The sequence below is a fragment of the Phyllobates terribilis genome, unplaced genomic scaffold, assembly GCF_046119375.1.
Source record: "Phyllobates terribilis strain yellow unplaced genomic scaffold, ASM4611937v1 Scaffold_7__3_contigs__length_470593459, whole genome shotgun sequence".
Classification (NCBI taxonomy): Eukaryota; Metazoa; Chordata; class Amphibia; order Anura; family Dendrobatidae; genus Phyllobates; species Phyllobates terribilis.
Genome location: NW_027362767.1, coordinates 255,387,430 through 255,400,191, shown reverse-complemented (window position 1 = coordinate 255,400,191; position 12,762 = coordinate 255,387,430). Strand labels below are relative to the sequence as shown.

General features: G+C 48.4%; 1 protein-coding gene across 3 annotated transcripts in view; it reads left to right on the top strand.

Moving 5' to 3' along the window:
• Positions 1 to 12,762, top strand: part of PLXNA3 (plexin A3) — a 114,229-nt gene that overhangs the window by 68,382 nt on the left and 33,085 nt on the right. For all 3 annotated transcript variants that reach the window (XM_073640350.1, XM_073640348.1, XM_073640349.1), the window contains exon 9: positions 11,894 to 12,008. In XM_073640350.1, the coding sequence (XP_073496451.1) occupies positions 11,894 to 12,008 (115 nt within the window). The remainder of the gene's footprint in view (positions 1 to 11,893; positions 12,009 to 12,762) is intronic.

The window sequence follows — 12,762 nt, the reverse complement described above, 5'->3', positions numbered from 1 at the left end:
GTTGTAGCGAGCCCTCAATGGTGAGATGTATGAGGTCTATTCTCAGTTGTAGCGAGCCCTCAATGGTGAGATGTATGAGGTCTATTCTCAGTTGTAGCGAGCCCTCAGTGGTGAGCTGTATGGGGTCTATTCTCAGTTGTAGCGAGCCCTCAATGGTGAGATGTATGGGGTCTATGCTCAGTTGTAGCGAGCCCTCAATGGTGAGATGTATGAGGTCTATTCTCAGTTGTAGCGAGCCCTCAATGGTGAGATGTATGGGGTCTATGCTCAGTTGTAGCGAGCCCTCAATGGTGAGATGTATGAGGTCTATTCTCAGTTGTAGCGAGCCCTCAATGGTGAGCTGTATGGGGTCTATGCTCAGTTGTAGCGAGCCCTCAATGGTGAGATGTATGAGGTCTATTCTCAGTTGTAGTGTGCCCTCAATGGTGAGATGTATGAGGTCTATTCTCAGTTGTAGCGAGCCCTCAATGGTGAGATGTATGGGGTCTATGCTCAGTTGTAGCGAGCCCTCAATGGTGAGATGTATGGGGTCTATGCTCAGTTGTAGCGAGCCCTCAATGGTGAGATGTATGAGGTCTATTCTCAGTTGTAGCGAGCCCTCAATGGTGAGATGTATGGGGTCTATGCTCAGTTGTAGCGAGCCCTCAATGGTGAGATGTATGAGGTCTATTCTCAGTTGTAGCGAGCCCTCAATGGTGAGATGTATGAGGTCTATTCTCAGTTGTAGCGAGCCCTCAATGGTGAGATGTATGGGGTCTATGCTCAGTTGTAGCGAGCCCTCAATGGTGAGATGTATGGGGTCTATGCTCAGTTGTAGCGAGCCCTCAATGGTGAGATGTATGAGGTCTATGCTCAGTTGTAGCGAGCCCTCAATGGTGAGATGTATGAGGTCTATTCTCAGTTGTAGCGAGCCCTCAATGGTGAGATGTATGGGGTCTACGCTCAATTGTAGCGAGCCCTCAATGGTGAGATGTATGGGGTCTATGCTCAGTTGTAGCGAGCCCTCAATGGTGAGATATGAGATCTTTTCTCAGTTGTAGCGAGCCCTCAATGGTGAGATGTATGGGGTCTATGCTCAGTTGTAGCGAGCCCTCAATGGTGAGATATATGAGATCTTTTCTCAGTTGTAGCGAGCCCTCAATGGTGAGATGTATGGGGTCTATGCTCAGTTGTAGCGAGCCCTCGATGGTGAGATGTATGGGGTCTATGCTCAGTTGTAGCGAGCCCTCAATGGTGAGATATGAGATCTTTTCTCAGTTGTAGCGAGCCCTCAATGGTGAGCTGTATGGGGTCTATGCTCAGTTGTAGCGAGCCCTCAATGGTGAGATATATGAGATCTTTTCTCAGTTGTAGCGAGCCATCAATGGTGAGGTGTATGGGGTCGTTTCTCAGTTGTAGCGAGCCCTCAATGTTGAGGTGTATGGGGTCTATTCTCAGTTGTAGCGAGCCCTCAATGTTGAGGTGTATGGGGTCTATTCTCAGTTGTAGCGAGCCCTCAATGGTGAGATGTATGAGGTCTATTCTCAGTTGTAGCGAGCCCTCAATGGTGAGATGTATGGGGTCTATGCTCAGTTGTAGCGAGCCCTCAATGGTGAGATGTATGGGGTCTATGCTCAGTTGTAGCGAGCCCTCAATGGTGAGGTGTATGAGGTCTTTTCTCATTTGTAGCGAGCCCTCAATGGTGAGATGTATGAGGTCTTTTCTCAGTTGTAGCGAGCCCTCAATGGTGAGGTGTATGAGGTCTTTTCTCATTTGTAGCGAGCCCTCAATGGTGAGATGTATGAGGTCTTTTCTCAGTTGTAGCGAGCCCTCAATGGTGAGATGCATGAGGTCTTTTCTCAGTTGTAGCGAGCCCTCAATGGTGAGATGCATGAGGTCTTTTCTCAGTTGTAGCGAGCCCTCAATGGTGAGATGTATGAGGTCTTTTCTCAGTTGTAGCGAGCCCTCAATGGTGAGATGTATGAGGTCTTTTCTCAGTTGTAGCGAGCCCTCATTGGTGAGATGTATGGGGTCTATTGTCAGTTGTAGCGAGCCCTCAATGGTGAGATGTATGAGGTCTATTCTCAGTTGTAGCGAGCCCTCAATGGTGAGATGTATGAGATCTTTTCTCAGTTGTAGCGAGCCCTCAATGGTGAGATGTATGAGGTCTATTCTCAGTTGTAGCGAGCCCTCAATGGTGAGATGTATGAGGTCTATTCTCAGTTGTAGCGAGCCCTCAGTGGTGAGCTGTATGGGGTCTATTCTCAGTTGTAGCGAGCCCTCAATGGTGAGATGTATGGGGTCTATGCTCAGTTGTAGCGAGCCCTCAATGGTGAGATGTATGAGGTCTATTCTCAGTTGTAGCGAGCCCTCAATGGTGAGATGTATGGGGTCTATGCTCAGTTGTAGCGAGCCCTCAATGGTGAGATGTATGAGGTCTATTCTCAGTTGTAGCGAGCCCTCAATGGTGAGCTGTATGGGGTCTATGCTCAGTTGTAGCGAGCCCTCAATGGTGAGATGTATGAGGTCTATTCTCAGTTGTAGTGTGCCCTCAATGGTGAGATGTATGAGGTCTATTCTCAGTTGTAGCGAGCCCTCAATGGTGAGATGTATGGGGTCTATGCTCAGTTGTAGCGAGCCCTCAATGGTGAGATGTATGGGGTCTATGCTCAGTTGTAGCGAGCCCTCAATGGTGAGATGTATGAGGTCTATTCTCAGTTGTAGCGAGCCCTCAATGGTGAGATGTATGGGGTCTATGCTCAGTTGTAGCGAGCCCTCAATGGTGAGATGTATGAGGTCTATTCTCAGTTGTAGCGAGCCCTCAATGGTGAGATGTATGAGGTCTATTCTCAGTTGTAGCGAGCCCTCAATGGTGAGATGTATGGGGTCTATGCTCAGTTGTAGCGAGCCCTCAATGGTGAGATGTATGGGGTCTATGCTCAGTTGTAGCGAGCCCTCAATGGTGAGATGTATGAGGTCTATGCTCAGTTGTAGCGAGCCCTCAATGGTGAGATGTATGAGGTCTATTCTCAGTTGTAGCGAGCCCTCAATGGTGAGATGTATGGGGTCTACGCTCAATTGTAGCGAGCCCTCAATGGTGAGATGTATGGGGTCTATGCTCAGTTGTAGCGAGCCCTCAATGGTGAGATATGAGATCTTTTCTCAGTTGTAGCGAGCCCTCAATGGTGAGATGTATGGGGTCTATGCTCAGTTGTAGCGAGCCCTCAATGGTGAGATATATGAGATCTTTTCTCAGTTGTAGCGAGCCCTCAATGGTGAGATGTATGGGGTCTATGCTCAGTTGTAGCGAGCCCTCGATGGTGAGATGTATGGGGTCTATGCTCAGTTGTAGCGAGCCCTCAATGGTGAGATATGAGATCTTTTCTCAGTTGTAGCGAGCCCTCAATGGTGAGCTGTATGGGGTCTATGCTCAGTTGTAGCGAGCCCTCAATGGTGAGATATATGAGATCTTTTCTCAGTTGTAGCGAGCCATCAATGGTGAGGTGTATGGGGTCGTTTCTCAGTTGTAGCGAGCCCTCAATGTTGAGGTGTATGGGGTCTATTCTCAGTTGTAGCGAGCCCTCAATGTTGAGGTGTATGGGGTCTATTCTCAGTTGTAGCGAGCCCTCAATGGTGAGATGTATGAGGTCTATTCTCAGTTGTAGCGAGCCCTCAATGGTGAGATGTATGGGGTCTATGCTCAGTTGTAGCGAGCCCTCAATGGTGAGATGTATGGGGTCTATGCTCAGTTGTAGCGAGCCCTCAATGGTGAGATGTATGAGGTCTATGCTCAGTTGTAGCGAGCCCTCAATGGTGAGATGTATGAGGTCTATTCTCAGTTGTAGCGAGCCCTCAATGGTGAGATGTATGGGGTCTACGCTCAATTGTAGCGAGCCCTCAATGGTGAGATGTATGGGGTCTATGCTCAGTTGTAGCGAGCCCTCAATGGTGAGATATGAGATCTTTTCTCAGTTGTAGCGAGCCCTCAATGGTGAGATGTATGGGGTCTATGCTCAGTTGTAGCGAGCCCTCAATGGTGAGATATATGAGATCTTTTCTCAGTTGTAGCGAGCCCTCAATGGTGAGATGTATGGGGTCTATGCTCAGTTGTAGCGAGCCCTCGATGGTGAGATGTATGGGGTCTATGCTCAGTTGTAGCGAGCCCTCAATGGTGAGATATGAGATCTTTTCTCAGTTGTAGCGAGCCCTCAATGGTGAGCTGTATGGGGTCTATGCTCAGTTGTAGCGAGCCCTCAATGGTGAGATATATGAGATCTTTTCTCAGTTGTAGCGAGCCATCAATGGTGAGGTGTATGGGGTCTTTTCTCAGTTGTAGCGAGCCTTCAATGTTGAGGTGTATGGGGTCTATTCTCAGTTGTAGTGAGCCCTCAATGGTGAGATGTATGAGGTCTATTCTCAGTTGTAGCGAGCCCTCAATGGTGAGCTGTATGGGGTCTATGCTCAGTTGTAGCGAGCCCTCAATGGTGAGATATATGAGATCTTTTCTCAGTTGTAGCGAGCCATCAATGGTGAGGTGTATGGGGTCGTTTCTCAGTTGTAGCGAGCCCTCAATGTTGAGGTGTATGGGGTCTATTCTCAGTTGTAGCGAGCCCTCAATGTTGAGGTGTATGGGGTCTATTCTCAGTTGTAGCGAGCCCTCAATGGTGAGATGTATGGTGTCTATGCTCAGTTGTAGCGAGCCCTCAATGGTGAGATATGAGATCTTTTCTCAGTTGTAGCGAGCCCTCAATGGTGAGATGTATGAGGTTTATTCTCAGTTGTAGTGAGCCCTCAATGGTGAGATGTATGGGGTCTATGCTCAGTTGTAGCGAGCCCTCGATGGTGAGATGTATGGGGTCTATGCTCAGTTGTAGCGAGCCCTCAATGGTGAGATATGAGATCTTTTCTCAGTTGTAGCGAGCCCTCAATGGTGAGCTGTATGGGGTCTATGCTCAGTTGTAGCGAGCCCTCAATGGTGAGATATATGAGATCTTTTCTCAGTTGTAGCGAGCCATCAATGGTGAGGTGTATGGGGTCGTTTCTCAGTTGTAGCGAGCCCTCAATGTTGAGGTGTATGGGGTCTATTCTCAGTTGTAGCGAGCCCTCAATGTTGAGGTGTATGGGGTCTATTCTCAGTTGTAGCGAGCCCTCAATGGTGAGATGTATGAGGTCTATTCTCAGTTGTAGCGAGCCCTCAATGGTGAGATGTATGGGGTCTATGCTCAGTTGTAGCGAGCCCTCAATGGTGAGATGTATGGGGTCTATGCTCAGTTGTAGCGAGCCCTCAATGGTGAGGTGTATGAGGTCTTTTCTCATTTGTAGCGAGCCCTCAATGGTGAGATGTATGAGGTCTTTTCTCAGTTGTAGCGAGCCCTCAATGGTGAGGTGTATGAGGTCTTTTCTCATTTGTAGCGAGCCCTCAATGGTGAGATGTATGAGGTCTTTTCTCAGTTGTAGCGAGCCCTCAATGGTGAGATGCATGAGGTCTTTTCTCAGTTGTAGCGAGCCCTCAATGGTGAGATGCATGAGGTCTTTTCTCAGTTGTAGCGAGCCCTCAATGGTGAGATGTATGAGGTCTTTTCTCAGTTGTAGCGAGCCCTCAATGGTGAGATGTATGAGGTCTTTTCTCAGTTGTAGCGAGCCCTCATTGGTGAGATGTATGGGGTCTATTGTCAGTTGTAGCGAGCCCTCAATGGTGAGATGTATGAGGTCTATTCTCAGTTGTAGCGAGCCCTCAATGGTGAGATGTATGAGATCTTTTCTCAGTTGTAGCGAGCCCTCAATGGTGAGATGTATGAGGTCTATTCTCAGTTGTAGCGAGCCCTCAATGGTGAGATGTATGAGGTCTATTCTCAGTTGTAGCGAGCCCTCAGTGGTGAGCTGTATGGGGTCTATTCTCAGTTGTAGCGAGCCCTCAATGGTGAGATGTATGGGGTCTATGCTCAGTTGTAGCGAGCCCTCAATGGTGAGATGTATGAGGTCTATTCTCAGTTGTAGCGAGCCCTCAATGGTGAGATGTATGGGGTCTATGCTCAGTTGTAGCGAGCCCTCAATGGTGAGATGTATGAGGTCTATTCTCAGTTGTAGCGAGCCCTCAATGGTGAGCTGTATGGGGTCTATGCTCAGTTGTAGCGAGCCCTCAATGGTGAGATGTATGAGGTCTATTCTCAGTTGTAGTGTGCCCTCAATGGTGAGATGTATGAGGTCTATTCTCAGTTGTAGCGAGCCCTCAATGGTGAGATGTATGGGGTCTATGCTCAGTTGTAGCGAGCCCTCAATGGTGAGATGTATGGGGTCTATGCTCAGTTGTAGCGAGCCCTCAATGGTGAGATGTATGAGGTCTATTCTCAGTTGTAGCGAGCCCTCAATGGTGAGATGTATGGGGTCTATGCTCAGTTGTAGCGAGCCCTCAATGGTGAGATGTATGAGGTCTATTCTCAGTTGTAGCGAGCCCTCAATGGTGAGATGTATGAGGTCTATTCTCAGTTGTAGCGAGCCCTCAATGGTGAGATGTATGGGGTCTATGCTCAGTTGTAGCGAGCCCTCAATGGTGAGATGTATGGGGTCTATGCTCAGTTGTAGCGAGCCCTCAATGGTGAGATGTATGAGGTCTATGCTCAGTTGTAGCGAGCCCTCAATGGTGAGATGTATGAGGTCTATTCTCAGTTGTAGCGAGCCCTCAATGGTGAGATGTATGGGGTCTACGCTCAATTGTAGCGAGCCCTCAATGGTGAGATGTATGGGGTCTATGCTCAGTTGTAGCGAGCCCTCAATGGTGAGATATGAGATCTTTTCTCAGTTGTAGCGAGCCCTCAATGGTGAGATGTATGGGGTCTATGCTCAGTTGTAGCGAGCCCTCAATGGTGAGATATATGAGATCTTTTCTCAGTTGTAGCGAGCCCTCAATGGTGAGATGTATGGGGTCTATGCTCAGTTGTAGCGAGCCCTCGATGGTGAGATGTATGGGGTCTATGCTCAGTTGTAGCGAGCCCTCAATGGTGAGATATGAGATCTTTTCTCAGTTGTAGCGAGCCCTCAATGGTGAGCTGTATGGGGTCTATGCTCAGTTGTAGCGAGCCCTCAATGGTGAGATATATGAGATCTTTTCTCAGTTGTAGCGAGCCATCAATGGTGAGGTGTATGGGGTCGTTTCTCAGTTGTAGCGAGCCCTCAATGTTGAGGTGTATGGGGTCTATTCTCAGTTGTAGCGAGCCCTCAATGTTGAGGTGTATGGGGTCTATTCTCAGTTGTAGCGAGCCCTCAATGGTGAGATGTATGAGGTCTATTCTCAGTTGTAGCGAGCCCTCAATGGTGAGATGTATGGGGTCTATGCTCAGTTGTAGCGAGCCCTCAATGGTGAGATGTATGGGGTCTATGCTCAGTTGTAGCGAGCCCTCAATGGTGAGATGTATGAGGTCTATGCTCAGTTGTAGCGAGCCCTCAATGGTGAGATGTATGAGGTCTATTCTCAGTTGTAGCGAGCCCTCAATGGTGAGATGTATGGGGTCTACGCTCAATTGTAGCGAGCCCTCAATGGTGAGATGTATGGGGTCTATGCTCAGTTGTAGCGAGCCCTCAATGGTGAGATATGAGATCTTTTCTCAGTTGTAGCGAGCCCTCAATGGTGAGATGTATGGGGTCTATGCTCAGTTGTAGCGAGCCCTCAATGGTGAGATATATGAGATCTTTTCTCAGTTGTAGCGAGCCCTCAATGGTGAGATGTATGGGGTCTATGCTCAGTTGTAGCGAGCCCTCGATGGTGAGATGTATGGGGTCTATGCTCAGTTGTAGCGAGCCCTCAATGGTGAGATATGAGATCTTTTCTCAGTTGTAGCGAGCCCTCAATGGTGAGCTGTATGGGGTCTATGCTCAGTTGTAGCGAGCCCTCAATGGTGAGATATATGAGATCTTTTCTCAGTTGTAGCGAGCCATCAATGGTGAGGTGTATGGGGTCTTTTCTCAGTTGTAGCGAGCCTTCAATGTTGAGGTGTATGGGGTCTATTCTCAGTTGTAGTGAGCCCTCAATGGTGAGATGTATGAGGTCTATTCTCAGTTGTAGCGAGCCCTCAATGGTGAGCTGTATGGGGTCTATGCTCAGTTGTAGCGAGCCCTCAATGGTGAGATATATGAGATCTTTTCTCAGTTGTAGCGAGCCATCAATGGTGAGGTGTATGGGGTCGTTTCTCAGTTGTAGCGAGCCCTCAATGTTGAGGTGTATGGGGTCTATTCTCAGTTGTAGCGAGCCCTCAATGTTGAGGTGTATGGGGTCTATTCTCAGTTGTAGCGAGCCCTCAATGGTGAGATGTATGGTGTCTATGCTCAGTTGTAGCGAGCCCTCAATGGTGAGATATGAGATCTTTTCTCAGTTGTAGCGAGCCCTCAATGGTGAGATGTATGAGGTTTATTCTCAGTTGTAGTGAGCCCTCAATGGTGAGATGTATGAGGTCTATTCTCAGTTGTAGCGAGCCCTCAATGTTGAGATGTATGGGGTCTATGCTCAGTTGTAGCGAGCCCTCAATGGTGAGATATGAGATCTTTTCTCAGTTGTAGCGAGCCCTCAATGGTGAGATGTATGAGGTCTATTCTTAGTTGTAGCGAGCCCTCAATGGTGAGATATGAGATCTTTTCTCAGTTGTAGCGAGCCCTCAATGTTGAGGTGTATGGGGTCTATTCTCAGTTGTAGCGAGCCCTCAATGGTGAGATGTATGAGGTCTTTTCTCAGTTGTAGCGAGCCCTCAATGGTGAGGTGTATGGGGTCTATTCTCAGTTGTAGCGAGCTATCAATGGTGAGGTGTATGGGGTCTTTTCTCAGTTGTAGCGAGCCCTCAATGTTGAGGTGTATGGGGTCTATTCTCAGTTGTAGCAAGCTATCAATGGTGAGGTGTATGGGGTCTTTTCTCAGTTGTAGCGAGCCCTCAATGGTGAGATGTATGGGGTCTATGCTCAGTTGTAGCGAGCCCTCAATGGTGAGATATGAGATCTTTTCTCAGTTGTAGCGAGCCCTCAATGGTGAGATGTATGAGGTCTATTCTCAGTTGTAGTGAGCCCTCAATGGTGAGATGTATGAGGTCTATTCTCAGTTGTAGCGAGCCCTCAGTGGTGAGATGTATGAGGTCTATTCTCAGTTGTAGCGAGCCCTCAATGGTGAGCTGTATGGGGTCTATGCTCAGTTGTAGCGAGCCCTCAATGGTGAGATATATGAGATCTTTTCTCAGTTGTAGCGAGCCATCAATGGTGATGTGTATGGGGTCTTTTCTCAGTTGTAGCGAGCCCTCAATGTTGAGGTGTATGGGGTCTATTCTCAGTTGTAGCGAGCCCTCAATGTTGAGGTGTATGGGGTCTATTCTCAGTTGTAGCGAGCCCTCAATGGTGAGATATGAGATCTTTTCTCAGTTGTAGCGAGCCCTCAATGGTGAGATGTATGAGGTCTATTCTCAGTTGTAGTGAGCCCTCAATGGTGAGATGTATGAGGTCTATTCTCAGTTGTAGCGAGCCCTCAGTGGTGAGATGTATGGGGTCTATGCTCAGTTGTAGCGAGCCCTCAATGGTGAGATATGAGATCTTTTCTCAGTTGTAGCGAGCCCTCAATGGTGAGATATGAGATCTTTTCTCAGTTGTAGCGAGCCCTCAATGGTGAGATGTATGGGGTCTATGCTCAGTTGTAGCGAGCCCTCAATGGTGAGCTGTATGGGGTCTATGCTCCGTTGTAGCGAGCCCTCAATGGTGAGATATATGAGATCTTTTCTCAGTTGTAGCGAGCCATCAATGGTGAGGTGTATGGGGTCTATTCTCAGTTGTAGCGAGCCCTCAATGGTGAGGTGTATGGGGTCTATTCTCAGTTGTAGCGAGCCCTCAATGTTGAGGTGTATGGGGTCTATTCTCAGTTGTAGCGAGCCCTCAATGTTGAGGTGTATGGGGTCTATTCTCAGTTGTAGCGAGCCCTCAATGGTGAGATGTATGAGGTCTTTTCTCAGTTGTAGCGAGCCCTCAATGGTGAGGTGTATGGGGTCTATTCTCAGTTGTAGCGAGCCATCAATGGTGAGGTGTATGGGGTCTTTTCTCAGTTGTAGCGAGCCCTCAATGTTGAGGTGTATGGGGTCTATTCTCAGTTGTAGCGAGCCCTCAATGTTGAGGTGTATGGGGTCTATTCTCAGTTGTAGCGAGCCCTCAATGGTGAGATGTATGAGGTCTTTTCTCAGTTGTAGCGAGCCCTCAATGGTGAGGTGTATGGGGTCTATTCTCAGTTGTAGCGAGCCATCAATGGTGAGGTGTATGGGGTCTTTTCTCAGTTGTAGCGAGCCCTCAATGTTGAGGTGTATGGGGTCTATTCTCAGTTGTAGCGAGCCCTCAATGTTGAGGTGTATGGGGTCTATTCTCAGTTGTAGCGAGCCCTCAATGGTGAGATGTATGGGGTCTATGCTCAGTTGTAGCGAGCCCTCAATGGTGAGATATGAGATCTTTTCTCAGTTGTAGCGTGCCCTCAATGGTGAAATGTATGAGGTCTATTCTCAGTTGTAGTGAGCCATCAATGGTGAGGTGTATGGGGTCTTTTCTCAGTTGTAGCGAGCCCTCAATGTTGAGGTGTATGGGGTCTATTCTCAGTTGTAGCGAGCCCTCAATGTTGAGGTGTATGGGGTCTATTCTCAGTTGTAGCGAGCCCTCAATGTTGAGGTGTATGAGGTCTATTCTCAGTTGTAGCGAGCCCTCAATGGTGAGATGTATGGGGTCTATGCTCAGTTGTAGCGAGCCCTCAATGGTGAGATATGAGATCTTTTCTCAGTTGTAGCGTGCCCTCAATGGTGAAATGTATGAGGTCTATTCTCAGTTGTAGCGAGCCCTCAATGGTGAGATGTATGAGGTCTATTCTCAGTTGTAGCGAGCCCTCAATGGTGAGATGTATGGGGTCTATTCTCAGTTGTAGCGAGCCCTCAATGGTGAGGTGTATGGGGTCTATTCTCAGTTGTAGCGAGCCCTCAATGGTGAGATGTATGGGGTCTATTCTCAGTTGTAGCGAGCCCTCAATGGTGAGGTGTATGGGGTCTATTCTCAGTTGTAGCGAGCCCTCAATGGTGAGGTGTATGGGGTCTATTCTCAGTTGTAGCGAGCCCTCAATGGTGAGGTGTATGGGGTCTATTCTCAGTTGTAGCGAGCCCTCAATGGTGAGATGTATGAGGTCTTTTCTCAATTTTTAGGTTTTACTGACAGCAAGCAGAGATCTTAAAATAGCAAGTCAATGAAGCAAAAGACGGCGCTGGTGCTGATTATCCTCCCAATTGCTTCCTCCTGGCGGTGTGAAGTCAGGCTGCATCATCAGGCGATAAGCAGGAGTTTTAATTAGTAGTAACCCGTGCGCAGAGCTGCAGCCTCCTCGCCGTCTTTTTTTTTTTTTTCTTTCTCATCCCCGTTCTGTTGCTGAATTGTTAATGGCGCTAAACCGTCTGTAGGTTCCGAAAATAGAAGCCGCAACTACAACGATTAGCATCCGAGGGAAACATGGCAGGCGCCAGGGCAATAAAGAAGAGGGGCAGGGAGCAAGTAAAGGGAGCCAAGGATTGCAAGACACACTGCTGGTGTCAATGGGCAGCACATTTCGAAGGCGTATTCCCAAGTGATTCGCCCTGGTGGGACCTCGTAGATCCTAAAGATAAAGGGGTCCACAGTGTACAGGGAAAAAAATCATTCCCCGGATCAGTGGTCTCCACACCAATCATTAACTCATTACATACTTCCATCCCAAGTAACTGAACAGAATACTGATCAGTACATACTGACCAATCAGTGGAGCTCTGTCCCCCTTGCTTTATACTGCCGCTCAGCAGAAAGATCTGATTTCTGTATTTATTTTGATTTTTTATGGAGTTTACATAAATGACCACTTCTGTATGATGAGTTGTATGTTTGTTTTTGTCTGCAGGTGCCTGTCCTGCGTGAGCAGCCCGTACCCCTGTCACTGGTGCAAATACCGTCACATCTGTACGCACAACGCTGACGAGTGCTTCTTCTTGGAGGGACGAGTCAATAACACGGAGGTATGTACGGGGTCTATTGGTTGGCGGGGGTCGTATTGCACCGTGCACCGACTCCTCCATGTCTCGTCTCTCCGCGCCCTCCACCCCGTATACCTTGTCAGCAAGTTCTAGTGCCAAGCGCTGGTGTGAGTGCGAGATTCACACAGTGCAAAGTGTCAGGGGGCGGAGGGGCGACGTGTTTAATCATGAGCGCCTGACTCCCCATTTCCTCACACCTCGGGAAGGGTGTCATTCGCTGCTGAACAATGCTATATACATACCGCCTATATACAGAACCCAGCACCGCGCAAGAAATCCAGATCCTGCCAACTGCTGGCGCACGTTCTGCTGGAGCAAGAGCAAAGGATTAACCCTTGCTCTTATTTAATATACTAGATAATTGCTTAAATTGCATCTTCCTAATATTCCTTTCTGGGAACCAATGTATCCGCCTTTACAGCCCCTACTGCCCAGCAGATCTGCATCCGCCACTCTTGTATCGGAGCAAATTAGCTATCAGGAATCTTGGAAAGTTGGGTGACCTCAGCCCTGCATGACCGGTAGCGGCATATGGGGGTGATATCGCCCGCCAATCAGATTTTGCACGAGAACAGGAAATAAAGCGGTCATGTTCCAGCACGGAGGGGTTAATGTGGGCTTGTGCGCACAGATGCGCGGTCTGATCCATATTTGTGTACATCCTTTCCCCATAGCAGGAGATAGATTTGCATACACGCAGCCCTAGCCTAGATCTAACCCGTGCAGATTGGCTCGG